Source organism: Arabidopsis lyrata (assembly GCF_000004255.2).
Source record: "Arabidopsis lyrata subsp. lyrata unplaced genomic scaffold ARALYscaffold_5, whole genome shotgun sequence".
In the NCBI taxonomy this organism is placed as follows: domain Eukaryota; kingdom Viridiplantae; phylum Streptophyta; class Magnoliopsida; order Brassicales; family Brassicaceae; genus Arabidopsis; species Arabidopsis lyrata.
Window position 1 is genome coordinate 3,801,156 of NW_003302551.1, and position 20,259 is coordinate 3,821,414.

The following is a 20,259-nucleotide window of genomic DNA, read 5'->3' on the forward strand; positions in this document are numbered from 1 at the left end:
AGCTATATACAAAATCTATATAAAACCAAAAATTATGAAATTATAAAGAAAAACTAGATAAAACATTTATTTATATTTATATTAAATAATATATGAATAATTATAACTATATATAAAAATAAAATTCTAATTGAAATTGAAAAAATACATTAAACAAGATCTGTGTAATTTTAGGCGGTCAAGGCGGTTATCTAGGCGTAGCATAAGAGCCTAGCGCCTAGTCGGGGCCTAGACGACCGCCTAGACCGCTTTTTAGAACACTGCTATATATATAGCTTGGACTAGGAGGTTCAAGATCCTTTTCATATTTTCTTGGCCTCAAAATGATATTTTTTATACTTTGTACCCATTTTCACTAAAACGAATCACTCTGTTTCTGATTTGGTTTCACAGTTTCACTTATACAATAACAGTATGAGTAACAATAGCAATCGATCAAACCTAAATTTTCTCAACACATACATTTTCACTAAATTTTTTTTGAGAAATGATCTTCAGTTTAAATTGTTAAATCCTAATCTGATCAGATTTGTAATTAACTAAGTGAACCTATAATCATGAATGAATGATTCCGAAGTTCGATTTTGGAGAATGTTCATTGCCTTGACTAAGTAGTATTAGTATTAATACTAGATCATGACCCGCACATACGTGCGGGATTTTATATTTTAAAAAATGTGTTCTATAAAATATATAATCAATTTGTTTGTTTTTCAGTAGTTTTTAAGAAACTATTTTGTTTTTGTTTTTTTTGGGAATTAGATAATGAATATATACCATAATATTAGAAATTTATTACAAAATTATATTCTGTGTTTTTAATAAGATTTGGTACACAAATTTGTTTTATGTTTGATTAGTTATACATTTAGAATAGAAATATAAGTTAAAAATAAGTAAGTTTTTATTGTTGAATGATTGCATAGTTTTGTTTGGTTTTGGTAAATAATATATAAATAATTTGGGCAGTTGCAGAATTGGTATGTTTTAGTTATAATATTGATTATGATTTTTATAGAATAATGTAGATTTTAATAAAATGTAAAACAATTTATTTGGTAATACTAAATTATTGTTTATAACTTTATCCAATGGTTATTATTAATTTTTGCTAAAGGGATCCAATGAAAATTATTAAAAGAGAAACGCTAAACCCAAATTTTAATATAGTGGGCCGAAATATATATAGACCCTAATCATAATACTATTGCAACGGATCCATTTATTCGTTTGTTTGTTTGGATTAAATATAGAGATAAATATATGACTCATTTTTTTTTTCGTTACGGACAGATAATTGCAAAAGAAAAAACAATTTTTTTCTTATCGGTGATAAAAAACAACATCCTACAAATCTCAGGCGATTGTTCTTTCTAAGAATCAATCCCAAAATTGTCTAATAATCGATCTATTACGTCTCCGTTTACCTCTTTTCATGTCAAATTCATAAAAGAGGTAAGCTCTGCATTTGATTGTGTTTTTTGTGACATATTTTTTTAAAAAATTTGTCAATTCGATTTGGAATCTTTGAAATTTTCTGTTTGAACTGAGTTCTTGGACAATAAATGTCAAGAACCCAAATCGTTACATATAGAATACAGAAATCTGAATCTCTTTACATAAATCGTCAGTTGTGGGATCGTTAATTTGAGTGTGTTAGCTAGTAAACCAATCTCTTTACATAAATCGTCTGTTTTCCGATTTAAGATTTTTAGAAATTCGATTGTCTATAGATATTAAAGGTTAGTAAAATGATTCAGTTTACACTTTTGTTTAGTCGATAAGAACATGTTAGCTACTGTTAGAGTTAAATTCTTTTGAAGAATGGAATTTCAATGTCATCTTCTGAGCTATTTAGAATCCTGGGGCAATATTAACGGTTAGTGATATTTTAATGATAACACTATTTATTTGAAGAACATGTTAGCTACTGTTTAAGCATTTTATTTTGAGAGAAAGGTTTAGGCTTGACGTTTTTTTCATTGTATGTTAAATGATTTTATTAAATTTGAGTTTGGAAATGTATAATGTATACATGCAAGCATAATCTCGGCGTTACATTCACATGGAGGAGGCTTCTATTGATTTTGGCTGTGGAGAAGTTAGCACAGCCCTATATAATGTTAAAGGTTAGTGAAATGAAAACTACTCTCTATTTTTTTTTTAATTGGTAGTTAGGATAGCTGCGGTTATAAATTTAGATTTTGTAAAATTGTTGTAGAAATCAATTTTTTGGTATTGTTTGTTTGATTGATTTACGAAATTTTAGAGTGGCCATCCATTAACTTGTGTTCTGGTTTGATAATACTTTAACTGGGCTACTGATTATGTATATGAACACATTAACTGCCAATTGCCTAATATAAAGTTACAAACACAATTAACTTTTGGAAAACAAAGTTAAGGTGTTTTGTTTTTAATGTTTAAGATTGTCTGAAAAGGAAAATGGAAATAACTCAATGGCGATTCTAAACACTTCATTTCTTCTTTGGAAACTGATTTCAGTAACTCCTTTACTTGCCAAAGGCACGTTTTCATACCAGCTTGTACCTGTTCACAGAAAAAAAAATATAAAAGAAGAAGAAATTATTATAGTATAACAGAGAACGATCTGAATCATTTCTTATTGGTTGTTACCTCTTAGAACAAATGTCTCTTGCAACCCTTAGTCTTATAGGTTCCGAAAAACTTTCTTGAACACCACATTCATCGTTTCCTTATGCGGTTATACTATAAATTTGACATCAAAACGGTATTTTTCTATTGATTTGGCAAGTGTAAAATTCTCGACAATACGCCACTCTCCAGAAACGATAAACCTCTGAAGCTTGTTCACTTGTTGTTTCTTAATATTGGCATGGATCAAAGTACCTTGTATATGAGTAAAAAACACTCGTGTTAATAATAGGATGACATTGATGTTTACTCAACGATTTCACCTAACTGAAAATGGGATATTTACTTACAGATGTATCAGCAAGAAACATTTATATTGTTTCCCCTGTGTATGTCGTATATTGAGTCCAATAATGCACAATTTTAACTTGGATGCTCCATTGTGTTTTGAAAGGCTTGATTTTAGCAAGATCGGTGAATGCTAGTGGTGCAGCCGCCATTTTCTTGGAAGGAACGGGAAGAGAATAGCTGATTGCTTTAAAAGGTGAATGTGTAACTTCAATGGCATTCTTTATCCTATATTTATACTAATCCAAAGTCGGCTAGCATTTTATTAGGGTTTAGATAACTACCGCCAAAGAGAATATTTTCGAATAAAAATAGTTAAGGTATATGCTTGATTCGCGATTTTGATTTTTTTTGGTAAAACTAATAACTGAATACAGAATAAAGAGATTTTGTTATTTTTGGTAAAAACTAATAAATGAAATCTAATATTAGAAAATATATGGGATTGGATTGGTATAGAAATATCGGTGAAGTGATCTTTTTTTTTTTTAATCGAATTTATAGCTTTGCTTGTTATGGTATTATCTTTGAAGCTATTGAATCTAATTTATTCAAACTTTAACTACTGCCATATTTTCGAATAAGAATAATTAAGGTATATACTTGATTTGTTCTGATATATTTATATAGATTTTTTTTTTGGTAAAACTAATAACTGAATGCGAATTTAAATGAAATTTAAAGAGATTTTGTTATTTTTGGTAAAAATAATAAATGAAATCGAATATAAAGAAATAAGTTTTGTTTTAATAATCGAAATATACGGGATTGGGTTGTTATAGAAATATCGGTGAAGTGATATTTTTTTAGTTCGAATTTATAGCTTTGCTTGTTATGGAAATATATTTGAAAGTATTGAATTTAATTTATTCATACTTGAATTACTGTAGATCTCAATCCTAAATTCGAGAGCATCATAAAGGCCCTAATAGGTGAAGCCCAATATGATTGTTACGGATACAAATTCACAATACGCAGGACCCGCGTGCTTTACCGACTATGGTTGGATATAGGTCCGACCCTTAGACCCGAGATCCGCGTGTAAGTGTCAAGCAAATTCTCAATTTCACCCCTCTACGATTTTTTTTATTTAGTTGTAGAATCAAAAATTTGTAATGGCATTTCTTTGTAATTCTTTACATTTTATAAGGTTATTTATTACCCAATGCTTCCCAATTAATAGTATAGATCGATATCCCAAAAAGCTTACAAGCTTGAATCCTTTTTTTTTTTTGGGCCAATAAAACCCACTCTTTTTAAATAAGAAAATGTGAATATTGTTTTTAAAAATATAATTTTTAATTTCAAAAAATTAAGAGTATAATAGGACTTTGATTAATATAAAGCATATTTCACTAATCAAGACCTGAATTTTCACAACAGATACGTTTTACTAATTAAGAAAAAGCTACTACTACCAACGATCCCAAAAAGGCCTTTTAACACTTGCTTAGTCTAATTAATTAATCAATCACTTATCGACGCTTCTTCTTCTCCGATCACCACCAAATCACTCTTCAGAACCTCATGTCGTTTCTTCGCTTCATGATCACAAATTGCACAACCAAAGCGAGAATAGGAGGAGAAACTGGAATAAAAACAAATCCCCAGAATCCGAACAAGTTCACAGAGAAGAACATGAGCGATAAGAAACCAATAACCATAGCCATCTCTTCATAATCTCTAAAGGAAGAACCAATGGCCTTGTAGTAGCCACGGACGACGAGGGCAGCCAGATACGGAGACACCATCATCGAAGCCAATATACCCATCACCCAACGGAAGCTTAGTTTTGAGATCTCAATGTCAGATCCGCTCCTTCGGGCAGCATATTGCATCAAACAAAACTGTGTTGCGACCAGAGCAACGTGGTATGGGTACGCCAATTTCTCGAATTGAAGTTCGTCAGAGACGAATCTTTGAGAAAACCCTAATCGTAACATCTACTTCGAAGAAATTAGGGATCTTTTTGCTTCAACAGATCTGAAACGCTTAAAATCTTTCATCTTACTTGGGCTGTATCCTTATTGGGCTCAACAACAAGGAAGAAAAAGCCCATTCAAACCTAAAAGTTCAGTCTCTAATAGTATAAAGACCAACATGCCCCTAAGTGTTAGTGGCTCTAAAGGTTAATTGGGGAAGAAGAAAACTCTCCGTCTTTCTTTGTACTTTTGCTTCACCTCTCTCTTCTTCTTCTCTTCTCTGCTTCTATTTTCCGATTCAAGCAAAATTCATCTAGGTAAAATTACTCTTCTTCTTAAGCTGAGTTTTTTTTTTTGGTCTCTTCCTTCTTCACTCTCGCACTTCTCTTCTTGAAGTCTCTCTTGCTCGATTCGATTTTACGGCCATTAAGGTTCTCGATCCGAGGGTTTTTGATTCAACTTTTATTGGGGTTTTTTTTTTTCCTGTTACTGTCTCTTTGATATTGAAGAGATTATCCAATCCAAATCTCAAATTTGCTTCTGATGAATTCGGAAAACTAGTTCGTTCTTTTGGGTAATCGTTTTTGATGCTAAATTACTTAACTTTTTTGTTATTGTAGGCTGGTCAATTTGAAAAAATGTCGCAATCAGCCGTAGATGTTCCGCCAAAGGGTGGGTTTAGCTTCGATCTGTGTAAGAGAAATGATATGCTTACACAAAAGGGTCTTAAAGCTCCTTCTTTTTTGAAGACTGGTACAACCATCGTTGGTTTGATCTTCAAGGTATGGTTTTTATTCTCTCATAGTTTCTTCTCTGTAGATTGCATATAGTAATAGTTTGTTGTGATGGGAACTGTTTTGTTCTTAGTCTTAGGAAAAATGAGCTGAGTGTTAATGATACTGTGTTAAGATGCTCTGAATTTTGTGTTGTGGAAGTTGGCATTAGATCTTTTGTAGAATTGGTTAGTCAAGAAGTTGAGGCCTTAGACTGAGTTCGCAGGCACAGTGATTAGATTGCTCTACTTAGTGTGATTGTTTACTTTTATCCTGTTAAACTCTTTGGGGTCGTTATTAACGAGCAGTTTCCGTTTTGCATGATAAATCCTTTTATGAGTTTCATCTGCAAGTAGGTTTTGCTTAGTGATAATTTGGTGGTTCTTATCATTAGCTCTGTCTGTCTGTATAGTTTAGAGCACAGCATTCAAACGTGTAATGATGTATGTGTTCTTGTGCATTCACTGTTGTCTTTTGATTGCTTTTTAGTAAATGATTGTGGAAGCTCTATAATGTTGACTTTGATATTCGGGTTTTGTATAGGATAATGTGATATAGTAATAGTTTTTATTCCCCCATAGTTTCTTGCCTATAGATTGCATATAGTAATAGTTTGCTGTGAGATGTTCTATTTTACTAGTCATGGGAACTGTTGTGTTAAGATGCACTGAATTTTGTATTGTGGATGTTGAAATTAGATCCTTTGTAGAATTGTTCAGTCAAGAAGTGGAGGCTAAGACTGAGCCCTTTTAGTATTGCAGGCGCATCGATTAGTCGCTCTACTTAATGTGCTTGTTTTAGTTGTATCTTGTAAAACTTTGTAAGCTTTCATCCACAACTAGGTTTACTTAGTACCAATATGGCGGTGCTTATTATCAGCTCTTATTAGGGATTGGTGACTTACCCATTCAGTGACTCTGGCACTCGATGGATGTTACCAAAATTGTTGGCCTCTCTGTATAGGCTAGAGAACAGCATTCAAACGCGTAATGATGTTCGGTGTTCGTGTGCTCTTACTGTTGTCTTTTGATTGCTTTTTAGTATATTATTGTGGAAGCAATAGACAACTGATTTCAGTATTCGGGTTTGCATAGGATGGTGTGATACTAGGGGCAGATACCCGAGCAACTGAGGGGCCAATTGTTGCTGATAAGAACTGTGAGAAGATTCACTATATGGCACCAAACATATATTGCTGTGGTGCAGGAACTGCGGCTGACACTGAAGCAGTCACTGGTATATATATACTTTCTACCTTCAGTGTGGCAGATTTTGTTTTCTCTGTCAAAGAAATCAGAATCTAACTGGCATAATGCATAGCTTCACAGAACCTGATGCTTAGTTATCTTGGTTTCTTTCTCATTGTCCAGATATGGTCAGCTCACAGCTGCGGTTGCATCGTTACCAGACTGGTCGAGACTCTCGGGTCATTACTGCTTTGACCCTTCTCAAAAAACATCTTTTCAGGTAAGTTGTTTTTTCTCCTCCAAAAATTCGTCTTAAAGAAACATAGATTATTTAACTGACTAAGTTACATTTCAGCTATCAAGGTCATGTCTCTGCTGCTCTTGTGCTTGGTGGAGTTGATATCACTGGCCCTCATCTCCATACTGTAAGTTATACATTCCGATAGATGCTATCTAGTGAGAAGATATTTTTTGTTTGTTTGTTGTTATTCATATCATGTTTGACTATTTGTCTTATACACAGATATACCCACACGGTTCAACTGACACTCTTCCATTCGCTACAATGGGTTCTGGTTCTCTTGCTGCTATGTCTGTGTTTGAGGCAAAGTATAAAGAAGGCCTGACTGTAAGTAAGCCATTCACCTTTTAATATCCAGAGACATTATTTTCTTCTGTCTGATAATTTATTGTTACAAAATCTTGTAGAGGGATGAAGGAATTAAGCTGGTCGCTGAAGCCATATGCTCGGGTATATTCAATGACCTGGGTAGTGGTAGCAACGTGGACATCTGCGTGATCACAAAGGTTTGTCTTCACACTGCTTTAACCAGTACCTTTGATTAATCTACAAAACTCCCTTTGGTCAGCATGTAAGACTCCTAAGTTATCCTCTCATAGACATTACAGTGACCAAGTCAATTGCCATCAAACCCCACAAAACCCAACTCTTAGCATTTCCATTAGATAAATTTAAAACCTCCTCTCCATTTGGTTTAGTGCAATCCTAAAACCTCTACACATTTAGCTGACCAAGTTATTCACCACCAAAACAAACTCTTTCGCATTACATCTGTATGTTTTTTTGTTGCTTTTGAGCTTATTATTTGACACGGTGTTGGTAAACAGGGGAACAAGGAATATCTGAGGAATTACATGGAACCAAACCCAAGAACCTATGTCAGCAGCAAAGGCTATTCCTTCACCAAGAAAACCGGTAAGTTACTCTCGAAATCCCAACAAAGAAATTAGCATCGCCAGCCTCGGCTTTAGCTGGTTGAATCCTCGGTTTTTCTCACTTCATTTTGTTGGTTGCTTGTGTAACAGAGGTTCTTCTTACCAAAATCACCCCATTGCTGGAGCGAGTCGAAATTACAGAAGTCGGTGAAGCTATGGAGGAATGAATCAATATATCAATCTCATATCTCTGCTTTTGTCATTGATCTACATCAAGGCTCTGTGTACTCTCATGATCTCATCTTCTCAGTCTTGTCTTATTCCCATGTTTAAGGATCATTCGAATCTCCATCTTAGATTTCAATAGAGAGGATCAGACTTGGAGACTTCGTTCTCTCGAATCCTAAAAAAAAAAACTTTCCCTTAATTATTGGTTTGTGCAAACCGAGCTAAATTGTACCGGCTGGTTTACCAAATCTCATCAATTGTTTCATCATCTATCTCGTTTAAAAACGACGTCGTAAACTGTTTTGTCAAGAATATACGACGTCGCTTTTGTCACTTAATGACGTGTTTATTACGCATTCTTATAAATAGGAAATATTATAAAGATACGGCCAATGTCTTGAATTTATCCATACAAGACGTTACTAAAGAGCGACTCTATCTTTTTTTTTTCTTCAGATTTGTTTTCTCTTCTTCTTCTTTGATTTTTCTGAGCAAGCCTTTAAGACTAACATAAGATTGAAGAAGACGATGGAGCAATTATCTAATGGCGTTAGAGATCACTGTTTGATCAGTGACTATATTTCTCCTTCAGCTCCTGCTCCTCTTAAACAGCCTTTCGTGATCGGTACGCTTTTTGATTTCTTCTCTGAGATTTCAATATTGATTCCGTTGATATATTCGATCTGTTAATTCAGGTGTTGCCGGAGGAACCGCCTCCGGGAAGACGACGGTTTGCAATATGATCATGTCTCAGTTACACGATCAACGTGTTGTCCTTGTGAACCAAGTAATTATTAACTCATAATCTGTTTTCATCAAAAAACATCACGAATCTATTGAGAAATTAAAGAACAGTCGTGTTTGATTGCAGGATTCGTTTTATCATTCGCTTAGTGAGGAGAAACTGAAGAAGGTTCATGAATATAATTTCGATCATCCTGGTGAGAAAATCGATTTGATTGATCTGAGAATGTTTCAAATTTGTTCTTAAAATTTTGTTTCGTTTTGATTCAAGACGCATTCAACACCGAGGTGTTGCTTTCGTGTATGGAGAAACTACGATCTGGACAACCAGTGAACATTCCGAGTTATGATTTCAAAATCCACCAGAGCATTGAATCATCAAGTCCGGTAATTGCTTCAAGAGATTCTGAAAACTATTAGTTATTGATTAGCAACATTAATTATGGCCTAATGTTGATATACTTCAGGTTAATCCTGGTGATGTAATCATCTTAGAGGGAATCCTAGTTCTTCATGATCCTCGAGTTCGTGATCTCATGAACATGAAGATCTTTGTTGATACAGGTTAGTTGTATCCTTAGCTATAGATGATTCATTCAAGGCCACAATGTTTTATATCCACATTGATTATTAATGTCATAAGCTCACAAGATTACATTGCAATTGACCAATGTAGATGCTGATGTACGGCTTTCGAGAAGAATACAACGTGATACCGTCGAGAGAGGAAGAAACATCCAAAATGTGCTTGAACAGGTCCAATGATAGCCTGAATCTGAATGTGTTTATGGATGGTTATATAATGCTGTTCTAGTTTTTCATCGTCACATATTTGCATTTTTCAGTATACAAAGTTTGTGAAGCCTAGTTTTGATGAATTCATCCAGCCATCGATGAAGTACGCTGACATAATCATTCCTCGAGGAGGAGACAATGATGTTGCAATTGACCTTATTGTTCAACATATCCGTACAAAGCTGTGCCAACACAATCTCTGTAAGATATACTCAAACATCTTCATCATATCTTCAACATTCCAGATCAAAGGAATGCATACTCTTATCCGCGACATCAACACAACAAAGCATGATTTCGTCTTTTACGCTGACCGATTGATTCGACTGGTAAAAAGGCACTATAACAAACATTAAATTCTCACGATAGGTTTCTTAGAAGGATCAAAACTAAGACTGGAGGTGTATATCTTTGTTTCAGGTCGTGGAACATGGACTTGGTCATCTTCCTTTCACAGAGAAACAGATCACCACTCCAACAGGTAATTAAACCACTAAAAAGTTTGAGCGAAGCTAAGATTAAACGTTACTTAAGTTTCCATCTCTTTAAACTTAACAGGGTCAGTGTACACTGGAGTCGACTTCTGCAAGAGATTGTGTGGCGTCTCAGTGATCAGAAGGTACCAAATACAAAGCTTTGTTGTCTCGGGATTGTGCCTCTACTTCATAGCTTTATGTTTTCTATATTTATAGTGGAGAAAGCATGGAGAATGCACTAAGAGCTTGCTGCAATGGAATTAAGATTGGTAAAATTCTCATTCACAGAGAAAATAACGATGGTCGTCAGGTCTGATTCCATTGCCTTCGAACATGTTTCCCGTACATCTCAGCTCAACAGTTGCTCATTCAAAAAATATTTCTTGCAGTTAATATATGAGAAGTTGCCGAAAGATATCTCAAGCAGACATGTCTTCCTCCTTGACCCTGTTCTAGCTTCAGGTTTGTAGAAATCCATATAAAGGTTTCATATTTCTGGACACTTAGCTTGTTGCGGAAATTTCTAACCTTCTACAAGTGTTAACAGGATACTCGGCAGTGAAAGCTATAACTTTGCTTCTGAGCAAGGGTGTTCCAGAATCACATATCATCTTTCTCAATCTTATAGCAGTAAAGACCAACCAAACAAACCTCTTGTCAATGTTTTTCTAAGTTAATTAATATGTCATCAGTATTATTACTAACACAAGAAAAAATCGCAGGCACCTCAAGGTATCCATGCACTCTGCAAGAAATTCCCAATGCTAAAGATTGTGACTTCGGAAATCGATGCATCCCTCAATGAGGACTCACGTGTGATTCCAGGCATGGGAGAATTTGCAGACCGTTACTTTGGTACAAACAACATTAATTCAAAAGTATCAAGCTTGTCTGCAAATCTCAAGTTAAGCTAAAAGAATATGCAATTCTATAGTCATTAAGCTACTCGGTAACCAACGGAGCCATGCCTTCATCAACATACAAAACTTGAATAACCTTCTAATTCGTCCTAAGATTCTCCCATCTTCATTCTTCTGTTTTGCTAATATTTATCCTATCGACTACACATAACATTACATTGAAACACAGAATATTGATTTATTTTGGTCTAATAGGACTTGAATTTGTGTAAAAGATAACAGATTACTGTCGTTTCATTGCTAGTTCCAGGTTAACAAGAACCATACATCTCATTCCATTATCTTTCAAACCAAAAATTATCTTTGCAGAAACAAGATTACTGCCTTTTGGTCTTACTGTTGTTTAGCTTCAACCTTCTTGTTCTGCCATAGCCTATCGACACTGCTGTCAGCATCACCCTACATTGTTTGAAGAGAGCAAAATACTATTACATGATCAATAATACTATTCAACAAAATGATCCAAGACCAATTCTATAGCTACAATACAAGATTCATGATCAAGAAGCTAAACTTGACAAACCTGAGCACGGACAAAACCGCAGAGAGCAAAGGTAGTGAATTGACCAGTGTAGATTCCATCAGCACCAAGATGACCAATGTTGAGCTGCACTGAAGCATGGTCCTTTGATGTAATCAACCTATTAGTAGCCGAACTGCAATTATCATCATCCAATACAAAACAAGAAGAATTGGTCTTGGCATGCCATAAAATCCATACGGTACCGTTTTAGCTACAACCTTGTTACCAGTCTTTAGTCTCTACCCAGCTAGACCTTTTAGCTGGTATAGGTTATCCTCCTAAGGTGAATGGTGAACCACTAAATGGCACATGAGAAGTAGTCATTTGTGGCTCAGGATTAGTTTAAAGAAATGTCGGGAACCGCAAGTCGAGATCCAAGTAAGGAAAGAATGTATATCGGACATCTGGTCGACAATGCAGATTTAATGACTCATATAAGAGGATAATCTTCTGGTCTATCGGTTTTCGGTCGTGGATGCATGAATCGTTGCGGAATGTTCGATAAACTTATAGATGCGACGTCCGTTTATGGGAAGTTCAGTAAAAGTCGAATACAATATTAGTTTATAGAAGGTTGGTAATCACAAATGCAGAATTAACTGCAAATACAAGCTTTTGTGATATAGGATGAAAACTACAAAAGCTTGTAAAATGTAAAATTTTAAAATTGTCTCTCAATATGATATACATACCCACACATATATACACATTTAAATGTTACACTGTAACTAGAGTAGTTTTATCACAAATTGAATAATAAAAAGTCAAAACATACCTTTTTATTCTTCAAAGTCATCATCACAAACAAACGCCACAACTCTTAACTTATACTTTGGCCTAAGGAAATCGTCTCTTATTTCATTGTATCCATCTAAAATCACTGGCGGTGGCCTTCTGGTAAAGCTACCACTTTGTGGAATGGCACTGTTCTTTGAGGTAATGCTCCGTCTTCTTCATCATCATCAAATTCTAGCAAGTACCTGATATAATCAGAAATTATCATAAGCATTTGGGATTCCTAAATCTTAACCAAAAGTGCTTCAAACAAAGGGGTAGAGGAACTTACTCGTCAGATTTCCTCTGGAACCGGATTTGGAACATGCAGGTTTGAGTGTCTAGAGGTTAGTTTGTTTCTATCTTTTACATTGTTGAAATGAGCTTGAAATGGTGCAGAAGAAAGCTCACCTTTCGTGGGGTACTTATTACAGTTGCCTTGTAGAGGGCTGTGGTTCCTGGATATACAGCTAACACGTGTTTCCCTGGTAGAAACTCTTGTGTGCTTGAAGGATCATTCCGTTTTGGAAACGGTAAAATACAAGACATTGATAGTTTATACGTCCTACAGATTACAAGAGAATAATCAGAAAGTTACTCAATGTCACTGCGAAAGTTTCTGAGTTATAAAGAGCTCTTAGTTACCTCTGGCCACCTCCTTCTTCATCATCTCCTGGTTCTTCATCAAGTACTTCAACTCTGTAAAAGAAGTTTGAAACAATATTTAGACCCATATATGAATCTATAGAAGAGAAAAAAAAAATACCATAATTGCGTCATAACGGCTATCTACAAGTTTAATCCAAATATATGAATACTTGACCATCAGATTCATGAAAGTTAAGCACATATATACACATACAATTGATGATAATATAGATTGTTCCCTCTCCTAACCAATGTCTGAATCTTACTAAATGGGTTTGAGCTTACTCTTTTGTTTCTCTGTCGAAGTGAATAACTTTCACCACAAACCATTCATCCTTCTCGGCATCCTCGGCTGTGACTCTTGCAGCAACCTGCATAAATCAGATGTCACAAAAAATTTTGCCTTTTTTGGAGGAAACAAGTGATTTAACTCAAAGAAAGACGTAGCTGTTGTTGTACCTGTTCACCCTTTAGACTGGCATATGCCTCGATTTGATTTCTCATGGAAGGGGAAACTCTTGTTACATCTGAATCTACTTTCATTCTCTTTCTCTTCTGTTCGTTGCCTTCTGCCACTTATGTGATATCATTACAAGCATCGGAAAATCTTAATCCCTCTTATATATATCAAATCATTGGAGGTTTGAGACACAAAAGAGTATCAAGACTTATCTATTTCACAAGAACAATGTTGTTCGAAGTGTAAACATTACAAGACTAGCCCAAAATATTCAAAGAAGAGTCTAAATGGTAATCGAAGTATACCTAATTTTCTGCGTTGTTGCCCGGTTGGTCCAGATGGAAGCAGGGCATCCAACTGAGTAAGCAGAATGTTTGAAACGCTGCGTTAAACACAAAGCTTTAGAGATTAATGGTTCTCAAGCAATATAAGTTCAGAGAATATATTTTTTAGCACAGGGACAATTCTGCCATTATAGTTGTATCATCACTCCAAACCATTCAAAACTTGTGTATTCGACGATGAACCAACTGAAAGAAAATGATGAAGAAATCTGGCTTACGTTACTTCACTTTCTGAAAGCTCTTTTGCTTGAATGTACAAATTTTTAAGCTTTGACAATGAAGTATCACCAGGCTTCTCAACTATCTCAGGCGCTGCATTTCAAACACATACACGAGTCAGCCAGATAATTTACCAAGTGGATGAGTCTTAGAGCCTCCATAAAAGATCATTCAAACGCTGATGGTCACGCGAATTCATAAACAAGCAAAAAGAGATTGTTTGTGACTCCTTTAATTTACTACATTTGGTATCAGTCATATAGTTGCATTAACACAAAGCTATCCTAGCTGAAATAAGCTTGCATTAGTTTGATCCATAAGATAAACCGATAAATCGACTCCGCTACAAAGATACTTTCTAATTACGAAATAAGCGCTTAATCGCGAAAATTAAAAACTCCTCAAACAAGTTAGAGATCCACAAGAACAAATGTCAAAAGGAAAACTATGAAATTAGCTAAAAATCCTCCCTTTTTCCCCATTGAAGCATAATACCAATATGTACATTACAACAAAACTTCCATGATTAACTACATAGTCTCTTATTTGGCAGATAATTGTATTCAAAATTCAAACTTTTCAGTATCTAATTTAAATCAATGTTATCTACTACATAGTCTAATTACTTGAAGATCCAAACCAAAATTATCAAAAAAACCATAACTAATCAAACACAATCAATACCAATTGAAAATCAACACTAAGAGAAGAAGATCAAAAAGCTTCTTATTTGGTTCATCACAAATTTGGATAGTAAAAACCAAAACTTTCGGCTGAAAATGGAAACACTTACTAGCTTGAAGCTTCTTATGCATCTTATTAATCTCCACAAGAACTTCCTCTTGTTCTTTCCTTAACCGATCAAGCTCCTTCGTATTATCTAAAATTCCGGCAATGTCCGGCGACGACGACATCGTCCTTCAAGCTGCTACAAAAATCCACGACAACGATCCCGAAAAAGAAACCCACCAAAAAAAAATACAAATTCAAATACCAATCACTTAAAGTTTCAATTTTTTTTGCTGGAAACTTAAAAAAAAAATACAGTTTTTATGTTCAATGTTCAAACATAGAAGGAGAAAATCTCAGAAAACAAAGATCCCAGTTTTTTCGATTTAATAAATTCAAAAAATGCAAATTGTTTTGTTTTGTTGATTTGTGATTGGGCAGATCAAGAATGAGTACGACGTCGTTTTATGTAAAGGGGAAGTTTTCCAAAGTATATTCTATAGTTCTAAATACATATATTTGTAGTTAATGAGAGTTTGTAATATAAATCTGGATTAGACTGATACAACAAATTTTTTTTTTTTATAGGAATTAAGTAAATTTTTTGAGCCATACTAATCAAGTTTATTCTTTAAGAGAATTAAAAACAAATTTTATCATAATTTGAGTCAAACAATTAGAACCTTATTAGATTAATTTATACTAAATTTGATCTTTTTTACTTTATACTATTTTTAAGTTAAGTTTTAATAAATAAAAAGCACTATAGAATAAGAAAAAACCTATACTAAATTTGATTTTACTTTATACTATATCTTAACTTAAAAAGTTTATAAAAAAAAAAAAACACTATAGAATAAGAAGCAACATAGGTAAATGAACACCTGTTGATGTATAGTTTTATTTTTTTATTCTAAGGTAAAGTATATTCATAATCATAATCATAGAAAGTGATTATCATAATTTTATCTGTTTAGCTGCCATATACAGTGATTATCATCTTTGACAAAAAAAAAATATACAGTGTTTATCAAAATTTTATTTGTTTAGCTGCCACGTGGTTAGCTTAACTTTTTTTTTGTTTCGTTTGCTGCTTATAACTTCCTATTTCCTTCTGCCATGTGTATATGAAAGAAAGGCCCAATTTAAAGAAAGTGGGCCTTTAATGGGCCTTTGGTTGATTACGAAGTAAATCAACTCCCAATTCCGAAGTTCACAAGAGAGAATTTTACAAAAACTTTCGAGTTTCTTTGAGCTGCCGATTTTGCCGTTTCCTTGCAGTAATTTCGATAAAGCGTGGACCATTTCTGGATTCCAAAGCTGAAGAAGATCCAAACATTTTGAAGCTAGAATTCGTTTACTAATGGTGATCGATCGCTTTCTGAGTTTTTGTGTTTGTCGAATTCTGAATTTGTTGTCGTCAATTAGTCAGACAGGACCGAAACTGGTGTTTCCTTTCTATTTCGGTATATGATCGCATGTTCTTCCATTGTTGTCCGTGCTTATGTCGCAGTGTTTATTGTGGCACTGAATTGTTATTGCCTTAAATAGAATTTAGAATGGATTTGTTGTTTTTTGGTATGATCGAACTGATTTGGTGTAAATGAAATAATTTAGAACTGTTGTCAAGAAACAAGGAACAATTGATATTGGAATGGTGAAATTGAATTTTTGTGATTTTATTGTGAATTATTAGGTAAAGATTTTGAATGTTACACTTTGTGATTGTTTTCTTACTCTTGCTGTTTCTTTGTTTGTGTGTGCTTTGTAGTTAGAAGCATTGAAAATGTGATGCAAGTGAAGGAATGAAAGTGTGCAGTTCTTCGTATCACGACTTTACGGCTTTACGCGTGCTTAGACAGTAGATATCAGATACACAACCTGTAGGTATATATATACTCCGGTAGGTGCTTTTACACTTTTCTCAATACATATATAGGCAGTACAGTAATTATATCAGGTACATCTATCTATGTAAATTTGTTTGTATACCATCTTTATCTGTATTAACTTTACAAATACAGTGGAATATGAGAGACCTAGTCAAATGATGAGGCTTCTATTAACATCCTTTTTCGGGGTTATTGTTGGTTTCCTTATGGGTATTACCTTTCCAACCTTGACCTTAACTAAGGTAAGATTAAATCTTCGCTTCGTGCAGCATGTCTATACCTTTTCCTTTCATTTTAAACTTGATTATGTCATTGCTTACACGGTGATGATTTGTATCTTCTTATTTTGAAAATGGATAGATGAATCTTCCATCCACATTGTTTCCATCGATTGATCTCGCATACATTGAGGATAAATACTCGGACATATCCAGACAAAGACTATTTGGTTCTTGGTCTTCGACAAAAGGCCTCAAACTCAAGAATGACATCCCTGACCCTCCCTATAACTATAGTGACACTAAGGTTGGGATTCCTTGGTTCACTGTTTGTTTAACTTTCTATGTTTTAATAGAAAAATGATGATTGAACTTTCGAGCTATTGCAGATATGGGTTCCTACTAACCCCCGTGGTGCTGAGAGGCTACCCCCAGATATAGTCACGCCTGAATCAGATTTTTACCTCCGTCGACTGTGGGGTGACCCTAATGAGGTTCATAAATTTGAAACTACTGGCTTTGATTAGAGAAGGGCTTCAAGATCATGTCACATTTTGTTGGTATGTCATGCAGGATTTAACAATCAAGCAGCGGTATCTAGTAACATTTACGGTTGGCTATGATCAGAGGAAAAATATAGACACTGTGTTGAAGAAGGTTTCCTGCCTCCCACACTTCTTTTCTTCTCTCGTTCTTTTACTTAATTATTGCTTGACTCTACATGTCTCAGTTCTCAGATAACTTCTCTATAATGCTCTTTCACTACGATGGCCGGGCCAGCGAATGGGAAGAGTTTGAATGGTCCAAGCGAGCCATTCATGTGAGCATTCGGAAACAAACAAAATGGTTAGTGGCTACTTTACTAAGCAGGAACGCCAATCTTCCTCCTAGTAGGAGTTTCTATATAGTGACTGATTTACTTAAAAATAAAATCTATGAATTTTGCCTGAAGGTGGTATGCCAAGAGATTTCTTCATCCTGACATAGTTGCCCCCTATGAATATATCTTCATATGGGACGAGGATCTTGGTGTGGAACACTTTGATTCGGAAAAGTATGTTTTTGAAGCTTGGACTTCCTTTTAATAGCCAATCCAGGTTATGAAGATTAAATTTCTTTGACAGATATCTGGCCGTGGTGAAGAAACATGGTTTGGAAATCTCACAGCCTGGGTTAGAGCCATATGAAGGGCTCACATGGGAAATGACAAAGAAAAGAGACGACACTGAAGTCCACAAGTTAGAATAATATAATGAAGTTTCTAAATTGTTTTCTTAAATCATATTTAGTGTTCTACACTTACTCATATCTCCCCTCGTTTATTCTTGCAGGCATGCTGAGGAGAGGAATGGGTGGTGCACTGATCCCAACTTACCTCCTTGTGCAGCGTATGCTACTTTACTTAACTATATCAATATAAATGAACTTAGCAAAAGGGATTTGCATAGAAAGTGAATAGTCTCATCATTCTTGCTATTAAAACCAATATCAGATTTGTGGAGATTATGGCTCCTGTTTTCTCCCGCAAAGCATGGCGCTGTGTGTGGCATATGATTCAGGTATGTAAGAAAACCAAATTATCTATTCTTCTCTCTTTAACTGACTCAAAAATCACCGTCTTCAGCAAATTCCAATTGTTACCTTGTAACCGCAGAACGATTTGGTTCATGGATGGGGTCTGGACTTTGCCGTTCGGAAATGTGTTCAGGTCTGCAACTCAGCTTCCTTTTTACAGACCATATGCACATCTAGATCCCTCTCTCATTGATTCTATACACTCGTTATATATCCTCATTAATCATACTTGCCTTAACAGAACGCACACGAGAAAATTGGAGTTGTAGATGCTCAGTGGATTATTCATCAAGGTGTTCCATCACTCGGAAATCAAGTATGCTTTCAAATCCATATTTATCTTCATTTTGTGGGTAACAAAACTAAAATATTGCATTTTGTGGACTGCCTTTGGAAATTGTATAACAAAACTCCATTGAATATATATCATAGGAAAACTAGTCCCCTTCAAGACTCTAGAGAGTAGTTGTGTTAATCATATAGCCATACATGTCAAGCTCAAAACCTACACAGATGTAGTAAGAAAATTCGAAATTATTTTTCGATGCGGTAATGACGCATTCACATTTATACAGTAGAAACATCTAGTCATTGACATACCCATGCCTACAAATTTTTTATTTTGCTTCACAGTCCCCGTATTCATTTTGGTGCTACTTAGTGTACTACATTAGCGTGTGATGTAAATGCATAGAACAGAATTGTTAATCTCTGTGCATCTGAAATCTTGACAGGGACAACCAGAGCGAGGAAAACAACCTTGGGAAGGGGTAAATACCGATGCAAGAATGAATAATACAACGAATCCCCTAGTCTTTTTTCATCCTTGTTAATTTCGGTTAAAGATTAGGATCCTCTTGCGTTGTAATTCTGTATGACTTGTATCTATATTCCCGTTTTCAGGTGAGAGAAAGATGCAGGAGAGAGTGGACAATGTTTCAAGACAGATTGGATGTTGCTGAAAAAGCTTATTTTGAAGCATCTGCTCACAACAATGCTTCTTCACGGCCTCACGGGTAATAAGTAAAATAACAGTCTCTCGCTCCGTCTTCCACTCTATTTGTTTACTCTGTTAATTTGTTCTCTGAGCTTTGATTTCGTGTTTATGGAAGAGAATTGTCTCGTGGAGAGAAGTTAATTGTAAGCACATCCATTAACATCTGATTAGTCTTTTTTTTTTTTTTTTTTAACTCTGTTAAATCATATTGTTGATGAGAATTCCGGGAGAGAATAGAGTTAGAGGTAAACATTTTTCTCTTCCATTTTATCAGGTTTTACAGTTGAGCAATGGAAAAATCTATTAGATCATATTCTCAATTTCACTTTTGCTAGAAGTTTCAGTGTTTTAGATTAAATAATAACATGGTACAAAGTTACAGTGAGCTGTAAAAAATGGACTGGTAATGTTTGAAAAGTTAAACTTAATTCGTCTTATGAGTTTTAACTTACTTTACGTATACTATGAACAACTAGATTAATAAATAATTTATTTTATAAACTAAAAAATTGTGTTATTATATGATGTAACAAAAATATGAATAATGTGTTTGCAATCTACGTTGGTTTGATGTATTCCATTTAAAATTGTAGTTCTATAAAGAACATTTTTTGGAAAAAGAAAAAAAAAACATTTAATGAAGTTTCTCTTCTATATAAGTAACTAGATTAGGGGATTAGCGAGACGAACCCGTT

The 20,259-nt window shown here is 34.6% G+C and overlaps 4 protein-coding genes and 1 long non-coding RNA gene across 8 annotated transcripts; 4 read left to right on the forward strand and 1 right to left on the reverse strand.

Moving 5' to 3' along the window:
• Positions 1-1,530: 1,530 nt before the first annotated feature.
• Positions 1,531-4,105, forward strand: LOC110228107. Its single transcript, XR_002331718.1, has 3 exons — positions 1,531-2,129; positions 3,071-3,160; positions 3,855-4,105. It is a non-coding gene; the product is annotated as an uncharacterized LOC110228107 (long non-coding RNA).
• Positions 4,106-5,104: 999 nt separating this feature from the next.
• LOC9313122 (proteasome subunit beta type-7-A) lies at positions 5,105-8,416 on the forward strand. Its single transcript, XM_002875341.2, has 9 exons — positions 5,105-5,203; positions 5,507-5,668; positions 6,754-6,895; positions 7,030-7,126; positions 7,202-7,271; positions 7,370-7,474; positions 7,555-7,653; positions 7,975-8,062; positions 8,173-8,416. The coding sequence occupies exons 2-9, from the start codon at positions 5,525-5,527 to the stop codon at positions 8,247-8,249; spliced, it is 822 nt and encodes a 273-aa protein (XP_002875387.1). The 5' UTR covers positions 5,105-5,203; positions 5,507-5,524; the 3' UTR covers positions 8,250-8,416.
• Positions 8,417-8,593: 177 nt separating this feature from the next.
• LOC9311456 (uridine kinase-like protein 5) lies at positions 8,594-11,411 on the forward strand. Its single transcript, XM_002875342.2, has 13 exons — positions 8,594-8,875; positions 8,946-9,037; positions 9,122-9,191; positions 9,266-9,381; positions 9,462-9,558; positions 9,671-9,750; positions 9,840-10,118; positions 10,210-10,270; positions 10,348-10,408; positions 10,482-10,575; positions 10,655-10,727; positions 10,813-10,895; positions 10,988-11,411. The coding sequence occupies exons 1-13, from the start codon at positions 8,779-8,781 to the stop codon at positions 11,177-11,179; spliced, it is 1,395 nt and encodes a 464-aa protein (XP_002875388.1). The 5' UTR covers positions 8,594-8,778; the 3' UTR covers positions 11,180-11,411.
• Positions 11,412-12,249: 838 nt separating this feature from the next.
• LOC9313123 lies at positions 12,250-15,340 on the reverse strand. Of its 3 annotated transcripts, none has more exons than XM_021025259.1 (9): positions 14,947-15,340; positions 14,153-14,246; positions 13,896-13,972; positions 13,590-13,696; positions 13,416-13,501; positions 13,128-13,181; positions 12,894-13,047; positions 12,775-12,788; positions 12,250-12,688 (listed from the first exon to the last, which is right to left on the reverse strand). In XM_021025259.1, the coding sequence occupies exons 1-9, from the start codon at positions 15,065-15,067 to the stop codon at positions 12,586-12,588; spliced, it is 810 nt and encodes a 269-aa protein (XP_020880918.1). In that variant the 5' UTR covers positions 15,068-15,340; the 3' UTR covers positions 12,250-12,585. The 3 variants fall into 3 exon arrangements, with proteins under 3 accessions (XP_020880918.1, XP_020880917.1, XP_020880916.1); XM_021025258.1 differs by having other exon boundaries at positions 13,590-13,699; positions 14,947-15,321; XM_021025257.1 differs by having other exon boundaries at positions 13,590-13,705; positions 14,947-15,321.
• A 763-nt stretch (positions 15,341-16,103) lies between these two features.
• Positions 16,104-19,877, forward strand: LOC9313124. Of its 2 annotated transcripts, none has more exons than XM_021026553.1 (14): positions 16,104-16,348; positions 16,654-17,016; positions 17,135-17,299; positions 17,382-17,486; positions 17,566-17,649; positions 17,723-17,838; positions 17,945-18,046; positions 18,117-18,230; positions 18,324-18,380; positions 18,485-18,551; positions 18,647-18,700; positions 18,809-18,883; positions 19,302-19,337; positions 19,471-19,877. In XM_021026553.1, the coding sequence occupies exons 2-14, from the start codon at positions 16,930-16,932 to the stop codon at positions 19,585-19,587; spliced, it is 1,179 nt and encodes a 392-aa protein (XP_020882212.1). In that variant the 5' UTR covers positions 16,104-16,348; positions 16,654-16,929; the 3' UTR covers positions 19,588-19,877. The 2 variants fall into 2 exon arrangements, with proteins under 2 accessions (XP_020882212.1, XP_002875389.1); XM_002875343.2 differs by having other exon boundaries at positions 16,104-16,248.
• The last annotated feature ends 382 nt before the right edge of the window (positions 19,878-20,259 follow it).